At 51.3% G+C, this 15623-nt stretch overlaps 6 protein-coding genes across 6 annotated transcripts; 4 read left to right on the forward strand and 2 right to left on the reverse strand.

Moving 5' to 3' along the window:
• Positions 1-447: 447 nt before the first annotated feature.
• Positions 448-2446, forward strand: MIND_00870400 (uncharacterized protein; the record flags this gene model as incomplete). Its single annotated transcript, XM_037365363.1, has 4 exons — positions 448-477; positions 538-1539; positions 1586-1624; positions 1673-2446. The coding sequence occupies 4 exons, from the start codon at positions 448-450 to the stop codon at positions 2444-2446; spliced, it is 1845 nt and encodes a 614-aa protein (XP_037218605.1).
• Positions 2447-2562: 116 nt separating this feature from the next.
• Positions 2563-6695, forward strand: MIND_00870500 (Complexed with Cdc5 protein cwf19; the record flags this gene model as incomplete). Its single annotated transcript, XM_037365364.1, has 10 exons — positions 2563-2754; positions 2808-3101; positions 3146-3946; positions 3997-4167; positions 4216-4306; positions 4355-4572; positions 4623-5020; positions 5072-5226; positions 5255-6540; positions 6588-6695. The coding sequence occupies 10 exons, from the start codon at positions 2563-2565 to the stop codon at positions 6693-6695; spliced, it is 3714 nt and encodes a 1237-aa protein (XP_037218606.1).
• A 107-nt stretch (positions 6696-6802) lies between these two features.
• Positions 6803-8449, reverse strand: MIND_00870600 (MR-MLE domain-containing protein; the record flags this gene model as incomplete). The annotated part of the gene is made up of 6 exons (XM_037365365.1): positions 6803-7103; positions 7149-7674; positions 7721-7755; positions 7804-8052; positions 8108-8372; positions 8419-8449. The coding sequence occupies 6 exons, from the start codon at positions 8447-8449 to the stop codon at positions 6803-6805; spliced, it is 1407 nt and encodes a 468-aa protein (XP_037218607.1).
• A 2538-nt stretch (positions 8450-10987) lies between these two features.
• Positions 10988-13711, forward strand: MIND_00870700 (Urea transporter; the record flags this gene model as incomplete). Its single annotated transcript, XM_037365366.1, has 15 exons — positions 10988-11036; positions 11087-11092; positions 11142-11342; positions 11388-11449; positions 11495-11598; positions 11652-11850; positions 11909-12080; positions 12126-12478; positions 12529-12585; positions 12640-12717; positions 12770-12943; positions 12999-13085; positions 13134-13358; positions 13412-13600; positions 13655-13711. 15 exons carry the CDS (start codon positions 10988-10990, stop codon positions 13709-13711), a joined length of 2013 nt encoding a protein of 670 aa, XP_037218608.1.
• Positions 13712-13974: 263 nt separating this feature from the next.
• On the forward strand, positions 13975-14730 carry MIND_00870800 (uncharacterized protein; the record flags this gene model as incomplete). The annotated part of the gene is made up of 2 exons (XM_037365367.1): positions 13975-14330; positions 14385-14730. 2 exons carry the CDS (start codon positions 13975-13977, stop codon positions 14728-14730), a joined length of 702 nt encoding a protein of 233 aa, XP_037218609.1.
• Positions 14731-14739: 9 nt separating this feature from the next.
• MIND_00870900 (Cytochrome B subunit of succinate dehydrogenase) lies at positions 14740-15487 on the reverse strand (the record flags this gene model as incomplete). Its single annotated transcript, XM_037365368.1, has 5 exons — positions 14740-14825; positions 14876-15058; positions 15123-15283; positions 15334-15361; positions 15421-15487. The coding sequence occupies 5 exons, from the start codon at positions 15485-15487 to the stop codon at positions 14740-14742; spliced, it is 525 nt and encodes a 174-aa protein (XP_037218610.1).
• Between the last annotated feature and the right edge of the window lie 136 nt (positions 15488-15623).

Below are 15623 nucleotides of genomic sequence, written 5' to 3' on the forward strand. Positions count from 1 at the left end.
TGGCTGCCGGTATTCCTGAAGCTTGAACGTCGAAGCCATCTGCTCGTGAAGGCGTCCCGTTGATTCACTTCCGCCGGTCCACCAAAAAAAACCAGCGAGCGAAAAGGGAGCGAAGAGGTATGAGACGTCTAAGACAAACATAAGTTGTGGGAGTTTCGAGATGCAGTCCGATGTTCACTTCAGATACAGCTGTTGTTGAAAATGGTAGGCGGGACTGCAAGCGCCGAACCGCATGTTCTCGGGAATTCCCACGCGACATATGGCACATTGGTCGGCTCCCACCGAATAGAATCACATCAACCACCTATCAATGTTAGCGTCAATTTCGAATCCTTCTCTAGCCCAGGATGGCATCCAGCCTGGCGAATGGCGGTCGTTCGGCCGCGGTCTGCGTCAGCCTCTTCCCCTCTCCCATCCAACGCTCTTCCCTCTATATTTTCTTCCCTCATGAGCCGACGCCGTCCACAACTCAATCAAGTGGGTATTCAAAATAAGATCATCGAAACGAGTTATCAAGGATTGAGCCCACCCCCTTAGCTAGTTTCTGGAGAATGCTCTACAGAACTGCAGGCAACAACAAACCGTCCAAAATATGAAGAAGAGACACCTAATCGGCCTTTGAAGCGATCTTGCACACCGCCAGTTTCACCAAACAATCATAAACGTCCACAAATTTCGAATAACTCGAGCTCGGGGTCTCTTCCAATGTACCAATGGGTCCATCTCAAGGCAAGCGACCCCGAGACGGGGATCCGAGCCGGCCAACTAGCCCTCGTCGTTGCACAAGACACTCTGATTACTGTCGTCCCTCGAGAACGGTTACACGGAAGCAGCTCATCATCAACACGAACCATACAATCCAACACACTCGCAGAGTTGCAACTTGACGACGGAACGCATCTTCCAAGTATGGTAAATATCGCCCCACAACCTTCTCCCTCCGATCTACATCTCTGGGAGCAACTGGCGACCGATGCAAAATGGTTCCAGACGGCCTACTGTCGACAACAAGGGGCGGCTTTCCTCCCGGGTTGTCGAGTGGTCCTTCCATTCGGTGGGAGTGGCTTTATCATGCAGCTTTCGCCAGACGGCACAGCTCAAGTCCGGGTGGCTGTGAACAACGCACCATTCAGCGCCCTCGACCCAAATTTTGTCCAACGACTGCAAACCCCAATGCATGAAGATGATGTTGTTACGTTCGACATGTCGTGTCTTCGCCGACATTTATTCTCGGGAATCCCCGCGCCGCTGGTCGGAGATCGCATTTATGTCGTCCGTGGTAGAGAACGAGGAATGCTGGGACGCGTTATTTCCATCGACTCTGGCCAAGACCCTTTGGTCATAGTTGAAACAGAACAGTATCACACGAGGGAACAAGTGCCGATGTCTTGCATGGTCCGGCACTTCGTCGAGCGGGATCTCGTCAAAATCGTCCATGGCTATCATGCTGGCGAAGTTGGTACGGTGATTAGGACCTTCCCTTTGATTGAAAGTGCCCGCAAAGGTGTCCTCGACAGCGCGATTGAGGTATTTCCATTGGTGAGCACATAGCAATACCATGATTTGATCTAATTCATTGGCGCAGAATGGACCAGAGAGTCCCGGCCCAAAAGGCTATAAAGTTGTAAGTCCGATGACATGGGTAATGGGACAATGCTGACATTTCATCTAGTGTCGTGTTCTTACCCAACACGTCGTGTTCTGGCATAGGGAAGAGCCTTTGGAGCAGCCGAGAAAACCAGAACCAGAACCAGACAACGCTTGTCGATCCTCGTCTGGCTATTCGCGTGTGTTGGCTCAGCGTGTGGCATTTTGGGACGACAATGTCAACTCACCATCTTCCTACTCGCCTTCAAGTGCATCCGGTACCCCGGAACATCTTTCCCCTCTCGTCAACTCATCACCACAGCCTGATGTTCACCAAATTGGAAACGATGAGGGACGCTGGCTTTGCATACCCACACTTTCCGGAAAGCGTATCGATGTTATCATCATGCCAATACGACACGGCCGGGTCACCAACGTCCAAGCAGATGCGGTTGGCAGGAGTGGGTTTATCGAACTTGATCAGCCTCTAACCGAGGCGTTGCTCAAAGTTCCAATAAACGTCTATGTAGATGGCCTCCAGAAGCGAATCAGACTAGCCCCCAAGTGGCTTGCACCTATGCGAAGCGCATTACCCCAGCCGGTTCAACCCACCCAGGATGTTTCGATTGCGCAGGCAGCCAAAGGCAGGGTTGTCATCATCGGGCCGGATGTCCGGGGGAGTGTCTCCCAGTTGGGCCAGTACGCAAATATTACTGGTGCGGGACCTGGGGATGTAGTTTTGGTTCAATTCGAGAGAGAGTGGTTCGAGCCAGTGTCGCAGGCACAGTTCCACTTGCAGAGTCTTTGTCGGTCGACAAATCTTGATGGCAAGCAGACCAAGGCGACGAGATTTTATTGAGTTGTGGTACTTGTTTTGTTTTGTTTTGTTTTGGGTAGACTAGTCGCGGACTTGTAAGACCTTTTATTTGTAGTTTGTTGCAAGTTTCAACACGGTGATCATCACGGTCACGCGTTATGGACGACACTTCCTCCAAACGCAAACGGTCAAAACATGACTCAGATAAGAAACACAAGAAGCGGAGCAAACACGATGACGAAGATGGGGAACGGAAACACAAAAAGTCCAAAAAAGTAACGATTGTTGACGAGGACCCGAACGAGGAGGATATGTGGGTCGAGAAGAATATTGACATGGACGGCGAACGCGTGCGTTGTACGCGTAAATTATTTCAAGTCATCTCTCATTGCCGACTTTCCAGCTTCTTACAACGGACATTCCGACTGCAAAAAGCCTCAAACTCACGTCTGCCGCAATTCCAAGCAGGTCAGAACCGCCATTACAACGCGATGACTGGATGCTCGCTCCCGCGTCGGAAACACCACAGCCTGCTCGGAAACGCATTGAGGGTCTGTCTGGTGACGAATCATTCACGGAAGACTATGGTGAACCTTCGCAAAATCAGCGGACGCTGGCTGGTGGGGTCGACTTCTTCTCGAGCTTGGGCACGGAAGTGAAGCGGAGAGGCAAAGACGACCGCCCTGACCCGACCAAGGTACTATTTCTTGATGCTCAATTCCGTTTTTGACAATTGTCAAGCCCGTGGTCCATGCTAAAGAGCTCAATCCAGAAGTCAAACTAGGAATGACGCCTAATGCTACTGCTCCGCCTCCCAAAACAAATACTCCTGGTGGTCCCGGCTCCTCATGGCGGATGATGCGACTACGAAAAGTGTACGAAACAGCAGAGGAAGAGGGACTTTCCATCGAACAGGTTGCTGTTGACCGTTTTGGTTCATTGGAAGCATTTGAGGAAGCGAAGGAAGAAAGGCGAATACTTGATGAGCGAGAAGAAAAGCGATCTGGTCGTAGAGATGCTGATCGTGGGCGGCCTGAGGGAGAACGACGATTCATGTTCAACGATGTCAATGCTAGTGGTGGATCTAGCCGAAGCTCGTCATTTCGCCGGCCTGGCGGGCCAAGTGGTGGTAGTGGGCCATCTACGCCTGCTGCTACTGCACCAACAAACCGACGACTTGATGCTCTCCGTCTTCCATCAGCAGCCAGTTCACCGCTTGCTCAAGCGCGAACGCCAATACCCTCGGTTATGACCCCATCTGCTGGCACCTCCAAGTCACGCGCGCTTTCACCTTCGTCACTCAACCGATTGCAAGCGAAAGTAATACGAGCAAAACTGATGGGAGCACCAGATGCAGACGCGCTTGAACGAGAGTATGAGGCGGAGGCACGCAAAGCAAACGGTGGCGGTGACGAAGGTGGAGTGCGGACTCGTGTTGAAGTTCTCCCCACCCTCGATGGACATGGTCGCTTATATGATGTTGGGCATGGCGCCGAGGACGATCGAGTTCGTCCAGGTAATCGGAGAAAGAAAGAAGAAAAGGTGAAGTCGACGAGTATTCAATATCCTCAATTCATTTATCAGGTTCTTAGTTTGAAACCCACGATCCCAAAACTGGCGAGATCCTCCGGTATAACGCAAACGACGACACGACCACTTTGGGCGAAATGCTGAGGCAAGAAAGATTCGGTGGCGGAATGGCAGACCAGAAGAATCTGGATGCCGAATTCGCGCGTTCCATCATGAGCGACGGCAAGTTTCAGGTATGATGAGCTCATGTTTGGAATATTCCTTACCCAAACCACGCTTAGAACGATCTGGACTACATCGACGACAACGCCGAGAAGCTCGGTCGTCAAAAGATGCGTTCGGACGCGATGAAGCGACAATTCGCTATCAATGGTGTGTAACCACGTCGCACATCTGATAACCAGCCCAACACTTCCATAGATTACAAGCGGACACAAAAGGTGTTGGCAGAATGCCACTTTTGCTATGGCGAAGATGGGGAGACGCCACCCAAAGCTCCGGTTGTTGCGATGGGCACTCGGGCATATTTGTCATGCACAACGAACGAAGAACTTGTTAAGGGGCATTGCCTTATTGTGCCTATCCAACACCACCTCAACATGCTTGAAGCAGATGATGACGTCTGGGACGAAGTTCGGGTGGGTCTTTATCCATCGTTCTGGCCCAAACCCCTTGACACTAACGCCAGAACTTTATGAAATGCCTCATGCGCATGTTTGCAGAGGACGACCAAGGCGTGATCTTCTACGAGACTGTCATCTCTCTGAAAGGACAAAAACACACGTTCATCGAATGCATTCCGCTGCCCTGGGAACAATTTGAAGACATCCCACAATATTTCAAGGAATCTATCCTCGCTTCTGAGGCGGAGTGGTCACAGCACAAAAAACTCATCGACTTTTCAAGTCGTCCGGGTGGATTTAGGCGGGCCATGGTGCCTAATTTGCCTTATTTTATGGTGCAGTTCGACTACAAAGGCGAGAAGGGTTACGGCCATGTCATCGAAGGTACTGGTGACGGTGGGGCGGAAGAAGAAGATGCCGCGGGATTCGAAGAGGGGGAGAAAGGCGGTGGTGAGTTTCCGAGGTGCGATTTCTCGTTTTCTCCGCAATGTATCAACTTGTTGATGTCTGCAAGATATTTTGCGGGGGAAATCATTGGCAATGTTTTGGAGCTGGAACCTAGGAAATGGCGGCGACCGAAACGAGTGGATTTCCGGAGCAACAAGGAACGGGTCGGAGAACTCAGAAAGAAGTTTGACAAATTCGATTGGACGGCGATGATCGGGAAAGGTGTCTAATAATTGTGATCGGATTGAAGCCTCAATCATACGCGGTGCCCCTAATCCGTCTTGCAGTCTGACTCTCATGTTGCACACACTCGTTCTGTTGACAGCGTCAACCCCCTCGTCGGTGATCTACGCTGCAAGTGCTTTCGTGTTTTGTGGCAGACCCAGGCGCCCCATCAACCATTTCGTCGTCTACCTCAACCGACCGATGTCAGAGTTGCCTCTCTATAAACACAACTACAGATCTTTGGTTATAGGCAGCTATACTTCCGACCTTGTCATGCTTGCCGCTTTCGACCAGAAACACATCAGAATCCGTCCCTCTTCCGAATGCTTGAAGGCCCGTTACCTAGCATATGTTCGAAAGACAACGAAATTCTTGCAGACATATGACACTCTGTTTCTTCCCCTTCTTGCTTCTTTCAAAGAGGGCACCGTTGACCTTGGACAAGGGGTAGGGATTACTGTCGAAGAATTAGCTTCGGTACTTCCAACCTCCTCGAATGTCATTTTGTGGATGCCCGAATGCGACGACGCGTGCTGGTCGCAACCTGGACTACCGTGGACCGTTCTTGGCCGCAAGAGCTGCCTTTCCAATCCTTTGCAACGCAATCCATTGCACATAGCATCCTTCCTTGTGCCAAAGCTTACTGATGAGGCACCAGCACAATATTTCCAGTACTCCGAAGGGGATCTCGCATCCGCCGAGATGCTCGTCAGGAAACTCATAACTTTGTTTCACTCTGTGGAACCCTCCAAACTGGAGCATCCTCCCACTTACCTTCTCTATTCCACACGTCAAATCCGAATCGTGCCTAGCAACGAGCTCTGCCCCCCAATGCGGCTTTATCGGATTCACACCCTGGAGGACGTCAATCGACTGGGGTATATATTTACCCATCGTCTCAATGTGTTTATGACCGTCTATGTTATCGCACGCTATGTCTTTGGTACACCCCTCACTGACCTCTTGCTGGACCCTCAAACCGGTGAAGTACCGCGAGACGGCGTTTATTGGCGCTGGCTGGAACGGTCATGCCTCACGCGCTGTGATTTTCTGGACGAATTCAGAGCAGCGAATAACATCTCTCTGTCCGACCTGTTCAACGTCCTGGGCGTTCGAGGTGTTTTCACGACCGGAGCTGTGGAATGGTTTGAACCGATGTGCGAACTAGGCAAATATTGGGTTCTCGCAGGGCGACCTGCGGTGGACCTTGCCATGCTCGCGAGAGGGAAATTGTGGAGGGTCGCCGCGTTTGCACCAGAGGTGGTGCAGCTTAGTCAGCTCATCGGGGAATCTCAAACTTGGAGAAAGGAGGTAAGCATTGTAACCATATCTTGAGAACTCACCGTATAGCATTTCAGGCCAATGAAAGTGATTGCGGACAGGACCCCCTGGATATACTGTCCGATTGTTCATTCATCGGCAGTGAGGATGCCGCGCCAACGCTGACAAATCAAACTCAAGTATAAGACATTGCTATGTGGGCTAATCTTCATTCATGTTCAGTGAGTCGTTAAATGGTTGCATTAACTTGGGCTTCATTCGGCAACCTAAATACAGTTTGTTTGTTGTACATTCATTCCTTGCCCTCTGTTCTCCGCCCAACCCAATAGCTCCCCCCAGGCCACTCGTACTCGGCAATACTGGTGGTCTTGATCTCAATGCTGTACCCCTCGCCCGGACTGTCGGGTACGTTGTAGCGGCCGCGAGTGTTGATAGAGCAGGGGGTGACGAAGTGCTCGTGGAGATGGTCAACAAACTCGAGCACGTTGCGGTCCATGCTGCCAGAAACGGCAACGTAGTCGATCAGCGAGAGGTGGATGACGTACTCGCACAGCCCTACGCCGCCGGCGTGTGGACAGACGGGGACGCCATATCTGTCGAGTAATCAGATAAGATGAGAAAGAAACGATGGGCCGCACTTGGCCGCCATGAAGAGCACACTAAGGACCTCGCTGACGCCTGCGAGGCGGCAGGAATCGATCTGACACACGTCGATTGCATCAGCCTGCAGCAGTTGCTTGAACACCATCCGATTATGGGCGTGCTCGCCCGTCGCAACACCAATCCCCGTCCCGCGCTCCTTTAACCCCTTCCTGATGGCTGCGTGGCCGAGAATGTCGTCCGGGGCTGTGGGCTCCTCAATGAACCATGGCTTGATCTCTTTCAGGCCTGTGACATAGTCGATTGCCTGTGAGACATCCCAGACCTGGTTCGCGTCGATCATGAGCACCGCGCCGGTCGGCCCGGCATTCTTCCCCGCGATGCTCTCTGGGGGTGGCGGCGCATGGCTTGGAGGCAGCAGCGTGGGGTCGTCGATGAGCGAGCGGATGAGTTTTCCACGGCGAAGGTCGTCAGCTGGGTCGGCCCCGACCTTCATCTTGAAATGGTTGAAGCCCTGAGAGAGTGCCTCTTTCACCAGTCGCGCAACTTTCTCGTCGGTGTATCCTGGGAACAGCGTTAGTCTTGTGAGCGGGGAAGAGAGAAGGCGGACCTAACCAGCCGGCGGACGTCACATATGCGGGGTATCTTCAGTCATTAGCCTCTTGTTCGCATAGTAAATCACAATGAACTCACCCTTGCTCCCTAACAATCGCCTCCCTCTCCTTCTTTCCCGCTTCCTTCGCTTTAAGCATTGCGAGCGCCTCCTCCTTTGTAATGGCATCGGACACATACCGCCACGCAGCCGCGCTAACCAGCTCTTCTGGTGTGAAGTCCACCACAAGCTTCCACAATGGCTTATCCCTCGCCCGCGCATACATGTCCCATAGCGCGTTATTCACAGCACCTGAGGCAATATGAATCACACCCTTCTCCGGGCCGATCCTGCCAGGGTTTTGTCGTCAGCTTACCCAGAAGTAAAAAAGGGAAGGGGACACACCAGCGCAGCTGTGGGTCCGCCATCATGTACTCCCATGTCTTCCCCATATCCTTGAACAACTCCTCGCTCTCCTTGCCCACCAGGCGCTGTGCGACCGCGCCAATCGCAGCACACACAATGTCGTTCCCGCGACCTATGGTGAACGTCATCCCATGGCCCACCAGGGCAGAGTCGGTGAGGAGCGTGACATATGCCGAAGAGTAGTCGCAGTCCGTGTTCATCGCGTCCGTGCCATCACCCGTGAGCGACGTCGGGAAGCGCACATCTGCCGTCAGGGTCAGCGGGCGGAACAACAAAAAGGGGGGGAGTACCGTGAATGTCGAAGCCAGTGATAACGGGCATTTAAACTTGGGGCGAGCGGATGGTTTGGGGACCAGCGGACGCCTTTATATGTGGCGGCGAAAGAAAGAAGCGTCGCGAGGGCCACGTGCGGGCCGCCTACGCCGGGCCGCGACACCGGCCCGACTGGCGGGAAATTCTCGGATCGTCACCAGCCAAATGAGCTCCTCGACAGCTGGATGGCGTTCAGAAAATCAGTGCAGACTGCTGAATGATCGAATACCTCGTTCACGACTTCTCCAAACCAAAGGACGCACCGTATCAAAGACCCCATGCAGGAGATGAACATGGATATAGTGTTGAACGGGCGATGGACGTTCGTCCCAATAAGCATCTCAGCGTCCACACCAAAGACTGCGGGCGGTTACACTTGCAGCACGACTTCTCTGAGATAAGAATTATCTTTTTGGTCAAGGAAATGAATTCCGCGCTGACTTTATCGCCACTTTCCTGAGCTGAGTCCGGAAAGATGTGGGCTCAGTCAACAAACCCAATCTGCTCTCCGACGGCCGCGATGTGGGGTTTATATTAGCCAAATATCGTGCTGGATTGCGGTAAAGCCATATATTCCAGCAGGTTGACAAGCATAGCCGTCATGAAACAAAGCCTAGTCAAGGCTTTCGAAGCAATGAGGTAAAGAAAGCGCTAGCGAACCTGCTCTCGCGCACCAATATATGTGGTTGGCATTGCCAAGATCAGTTCCTGTCTCCTCTCGAAGGATGGGAAGGGTGTTCTGACTCTGGCCGCCATTAGCCCGAACTGGAAAGGCATACGATGAGTTGATTCAGATCACATACTAGTACAGACTCGGAAGATATGGTTACAACCCAAGTTGCTCATATGAAGGGTTTTCTTCTGTACGACGCTCGGCAATTTCATTGAAGAGTGCCGTATAAGGCAGCATGCTTGGTGTTTGTGGCTCCGAAGGTCACTCGAGTGGCAATGAGTCGGTCATTATATTTGGCTCCTCTTTATTTGTGTTCGAGTTTGGCCTCAGCTTCTGCGTTCGAAATACACGTCCAATGGCGCCTTCCCTCAGTGGAAAAGTTTGCAGGACGGGTTGAGGACGGGAAGATCGTTCATGGTCATTCGAGGCAAGGGAAAACATTTGGGACACACAAACGTGTCACAGCATTGGTCAGCTTCACTGATCTGATTCTTTTTTGGTCTCCCACCAACATTTAACTCTATCAACATCGTCAACTAGCTTTGCGACGTGGACCTTATCAAGACATTGTGTGACTACTGCAAGCTCATGACTGGCACGTCCCTGGCTCAGAAGGCATCTCTTGGACCAGTTTGGGACTGCTGTTGAGGGAATCAACAGATTCGGCGCCTCGTGCATGATAAATCTGGACCCACAAAACACGACTTGACTCTTCCCAACTAATATGGGTCAGTGCTCCAGCTGGTCCTCACCTTTTAAGGCACGTCTGCCTTGTTCAAGGGAGCACAATGGCTTACCCCAATACTCAGCGCAAGCGGCGACCAAATCCATTTGCTGCTGTTCATCGATCGACGCCATACATTCCACAATACCCACAGAGTTTTATACCTGGTTACCCTCTGAGTTCGCTTCTTGATCTCTCATGGTCTCTCTTCTCATGTCGCGATCAGTGACTCAAGTGCCTGCATCGCAGCCTCTGTCTCCGTATGTGCCAGCAATGCAGTCACCTTGGTCGTGGCCTCAGGCACCCCCTCCACAATCCTGGAGTGCTCCCCCGGTAACTGTCAATGCACAGCTTGCGAACCAACGATATGAGAACTCATACCTCGATTGGGATGCGTCAAGGCCTCCGAATCACGCCATGATACGAGTGAATCGCACCAGTCGTCCCATTGAGAACTACGATCTTTTTCAACCTGCTACAACCCCCCCTCTATCCTCTATGATGGTTGCTGTTTCAACAACATATATGGCATTTCCTCCGGTTCCACTGAAGTCTCCAGACCTGGACTGGCCTTGGGACTTAATTCACATCCAGCGCAAAGACGATGGTATAGTGCTCGTTGGTGACGTTCTCTATGCCATATATCTTCATCTTGCAAAAGAACCTCACGCATCGAGAGCTTATGGCCATGTCGCGTGAGGAGTGGATTCAAGCTGAAAACGATTTCCACAGTCGAGTTGCGGTTGCACGTGCACATGGGGTTAGGGATGAGATAAAAATGGGACGAATCGACTTTCTCAGGGGGAACACTCTTTTTGGTGGACTCGAATATCGCGATAACGGAGAGTTCCATCTGACTTTGACTGGTTAGTCGTAAAAGTAATTGTGCATCATACGATCAAAGGCTTATATAACCTGACTTTTGTTGCTGATTCGGCTTTCTTTTTTTCGTTTTGCTATGTGACAAGAAAACGGGCCCTTTTACGACGCGTATCGACTAAAAGAAGGTTCCATGCCACTCGGCGGCGCTGGTTGGCAGGACTTCGAATGGCTTATCGCCTGTCGTATAGATAAAGACTCCACACAAAGTCAGCCATGCCGCTAGCTTCCTGAAGCAAGCTGAGAAGTTCCCTTCTCTACACGACATATTATGTCCTCCAGCTCGACTGTGCTTCCTCAGGGTGCCGGGTATGGGGTTGGTGAGTCACCGCCATTGTGGTATGGATCTTTTCTGACCATTTTATTTCAGTTGTCGGTCAGTCTCCAGATATAACGGGTCAGAATATGCACCGAACATCTTATAGGAATTGGCCTGTTCTTCAGCGTGTTTATGATCGGGTTGACTGCGATTCAAGCACGCTACACGCCATTCTCTCCTCGTTCATCGGAAGAATTCAGCAGCGCGTCTCGCAGCGTGAAACCGGGTCTTATTGCGGCGGGAATCGTCTCAGCATGGACATGGGCAGCAACATTACTTCAGAGTAGTGCTGTTGCGTACAAATATGGTAAGTAATACCTCCAATCGAGTGCTCGTCTGACCCATTGGTCAGGTATCAGTGGGCCATGGTGGTATGGAGCGGGAGCAACGATACAAGTTTTGCTTTTCGCGATGGTGAGATCAATATGTCAAACGCAAACATTTTCTCAGACTCGACAGATAGCGGCAAAGTTAAAGCTCAATGCACCGTTTGCGCATACTTGGCTCGAAGTTGTCGGGGCGCGATGGGGTAAAACAGCCCATCTCGTCTTCATGTTTTTTGGGTAAGTGCACTCCCGGGTCTTTGATACGCGCCGTTTGCCTAAGTCTTGATAAGACTTGCCACGAACATTATCGTCAGCTCAATGCTTATCCTTGGTGGCAGCGCCACGGTAACTGATCTAACTGGAATGAGCACTATTGCGGCGTGCTTTCTGATTCCCCTCGGCGTGTCTATCTATGTCGTTGTGGGTGGAATGCGATCTACGCTTCTATGCGACTACACGCATACGACCGTACTTTTCGCCATTATCTTGGTACGGCATTCGACCACAAATGTTGGGCATACCACCTAACTTGAATATTCTCACCCAGGTCTTCGTGTTCAGCGTTTATGCAACCAGTGACAAGATAGGCAGCCCTTCCAAGATGTATGACCTCCTCACCGCCGCTGCCAAAACTTCTCCGGTCCCAGGGAATGCTCATGGATCCTATGTCACCATGCGCAGCAAAAATGGACTAATTTTTGGAGTCATAAATATCATTGGTATGCGTTGGAGCCTGGGATATTATTGGTCATGACTGTTTCTAGGAAATTTCGCCACCGTCTTCCAAGACCAAGCCTACTTTCAACGCGCCATTGCCAGTAGGCCGTCGACAACAGTCAAGGCATATTTGCTTGGAGGGTTGGCGTGGTTCGCTATTCCTTTCACGTTAGCGACCACCCTGGGTCTGGCAGCAGTCGCATTGAGAGGAGATCCTGAAATGCGTCCTTTGTCGGCTGCTGATGTCTCAGCGGGTTTACCTGCTGCAGCTGCAGCCAGCGCTTTACTAGGGAAGGCTGGCGCTGCTGCATTACTGGTGTTACTTTTCCTTGCCGTCACATCGGCAACTTCGGCCGAACTAATTGCAGTTTCGTCGCTACTCACCTACGATGTGTACAAGGTTAGTGGTTGATCCACCGATGATAGCTCCTAAACGAAGTGTTTGTGTAGCGCTATATTAATCCGCAAGCGAACGAGGCGCAGATTATGCGAGTCAGCCATCTTATGGTACATTTTCTGCCTAATCTTTCGATGCGACCAGTTCATTGATTCCACCTATAGGTTGCATTTTATGCTTTAGTAATTGGACTTGCCGGCCTGATTTTCTTTTACATCGGCGTGTCGATGGGTTGGCTCTACGTTCGTGATGTTCTTCTACCTTATGGTCTCTGCGATATTCAACTCCATGAAGACATTCATGGGCGTTATCCTCGGGTCCGGTGTCGCACCGATCGCCCTTTGCATCACCTGGAGTAAAGCGAACAAGACGGGGTGCATTGTGGGGGCTGTCGCTGGTTTTGCGGCAGGAATTATCGCTTGGCTGGTGACGACAAGCACACTGAATGGAGGGGTTATCAACGTCGTCGTGAGTACCTACCGCACTTGATGTGGTCTTGGCGGTTAATATTTTGGATCTCTAGACCAGTGGAGGTGACTTCGAGATGCTTGCGGGGAACTTGGCGTCCATCGGTGTCGGAGGTATTATTGCAACCGCAAGTTCTTATGTCGTGCGTGATATTTACGGTCATAGTATTTCTCGAAGTAAACCTTTGCAGTGGCCAGAAAACTACGATTTCGAATCGACTCGGGCTATCAATGCGCCAGGTCCGATTTCCAAACCGGAAGAGAAGGAAGCTAACGCCGCAGATCGACCGAGTATCGAGAAGGAAAAGACTCCTTCCGTAGCTGACTCGTTCAACGCTGCTGAGATCGCGGACGAGCTAGACCCTGTCGCCCTCAATAAAGCTTTCCGTTTTGCTGCATGGTCATCGCTGGCTTTGGTAAGTCGAGTTAGGCTACAGTAACCCACCGAGCGGCTCAATGCTTCCTCCAGCTGCTCGTTCTCATCATCCTAATTCCGCTGCCACTCTTTTTCGCGTCGACGATTTATGGCAAGGGTGGGTATACAGCCTGGGTGGTGATCGGAATTATATGGACCTTCTTGTCGGCGTTTAGCGTGGTGTTGTATCCGTTGTGGGAGAGCCGCGATGCCCTGAAGCTGATCTCTCGAGGAGTGGTCAAGGTTAGTCTCAATGAGCTTTGAGTTATTTGATGGCGAGTTGACCTGATTGGGCAGGATATCTTTGCGCGTGGCAGTGGAAAGTACGTTGAACCTAACAAGGACGCAGCTTGAGATCTATTTTCCTCTGAACTTGCCTGGCTGTCAAGATAGTTGAGAGAATAAAACTTGTCAACCTCGTCTGATACTTCGCGTCGAGATGGGAAGCATATTGGGTCGAAGAAGCTACCTATGCACGAATTAGTGCTGCTTTATGCTCTCTTATATGCTGCAAGACGCATTAAGGTACAACCCTTAGCCGCGGCCAGCGTCTCTGGCTGCCGGGTTAATCTCGGAGTCCGAATCAGCTGATCGCTCACCACCGCTTTGCCACCACCATGCCCATCGACTTGTTCAACGATGCATCGCTCAACTTCTTGCTTGACCCGCCCGCCTCGTCGCATACCATATCTTCCTCCGGAAAACAACTTTCGTTGAAGGCGCTTCCATCAACCGATTGGTGGCGAATTCCAGGCACCGCAGAGCAGCCCAACGGTGTTGAAAATCGCGATGGGGCTCTGTTCGCCCGCCCAATCGATGCTACACGAGACTTCGTGGCTGGTGTTTGGATCCGTGGAGCTTGGGGGGTCCAGTATGATCAAGGATGTTTAATGATAATAACCAGTGCGACGGGAACAACTGGGAATTGGGTCAAGGCTGGGGTAGAGCTGGAAGATGGTAAAGAATTCGTCTCGTGCGTGGGGGGTTTCTCAATCCGAGTGTTCTCAGCTTACCTACGGCAATGAAGTGCGGTTGTGACTACTCCTTGGTCGGATTGGTCTATTGAACCAGCTACGATCTCCACCAGTACCTCTGGCTCCTCATCTGCAGGCGCGATATATATCCAGATCTCTCGTCAAGGCCCACATCTAACAGTGAAGAAGTATCTCTCTTCTAGTGGGCCTTCAGATTCTGTTCCGAATGAAACAGAGCTCGTGAAATACCGGGAGGTACACGGTTTCGACCTGAATGAAGCAGGAAAAGCCAGAGCCAGTCCAGGTGATGTGTGGCGCGTGGGCTGCATGGTTTGCGGGCCCAAGAATGAATCTGGGACAGAAGCAGAGTTTTTCAATTTTTCATTCCAGTATTTGTAGCTGTCTAGTTTACATCAGAACTAGGCCAACCGTGCCAATGGCGGTAGCTGCAAGGACGGTATAGCCTGTCTGATACATTCCTTTGACATTCATGACTTATGTTCAAATCAGCAATGGTCAAATGAGAGAGAGGGCAGGCACGCACACTTGAGCATATCCCAGCCCAGATGACGAACACCGTTGAACGAATGGAAGAGAAGAGGAGCGGCAAGGAGAGTTTTTCCTGCATATTTGACCGCATCAGGCATGCCAGCCACGAATTCAACGACATGAGCCGAGTCAAAGGTGCCCGGGGCAACAACGTAGGCCAGAGAAAATGCGTAAAGCACTATCACATGATAAGCGACATTGTGAACGGGGGAAAGTATATAGTATTCGGAACAGATACACACATGCGCTAAGGGCACCACCGGTTGCACGATGGAAGATTGACGGAATCCATGTCATTTGCGGTTGGTAGATGGTGAAGTGGGGGCTGCTTGGTCGACGAAGACGTTGCTGATTCAGAATATCGACGGCGGCCGAGGGAGGTAGGGATTCGGTTTGTACAGAGCTGTGAGTTGTTCAATCAAACGGAATGCCTCAAGTGATGGTCCTGCGTACCGTTTTGCAAGTGCGACCGGCGAGCGGACTGCACGATAATAGAAAGTTATTAGGAGAAGCCGAAAATGTCAAAAGCTCTCAGCGCACCCAGCGCGCGTCCTAGTATGGCTTGACGCAAAGGAGAGCTGAGGCCGACTGCACGAGTGGATAACATGGTGGAAGGGGAAGGAGTTGTCACGCGGTGACACAGATCGGATCAAGTCGAAATGATCGCCGGAGACCTCCATATTCCTGCTTAACAGAATCATTTGGTCCTTGAGAAAGCAAGAAATTCTTATCGCTGGTCATCA

Source organism: Mycena indigotica (genome assembly GCF_014461135.1).
Source record: "Mycena indigotica strain 171206Taipei chromosome Unknown Mind.scaff0007, whole genome shotgun sequence".
NCBI lineage: Eukaryota > Fungi > Basidiomycota > Agaricomycetes > Agaricales > Mycenaceae > Mycena > Mycena indigotica.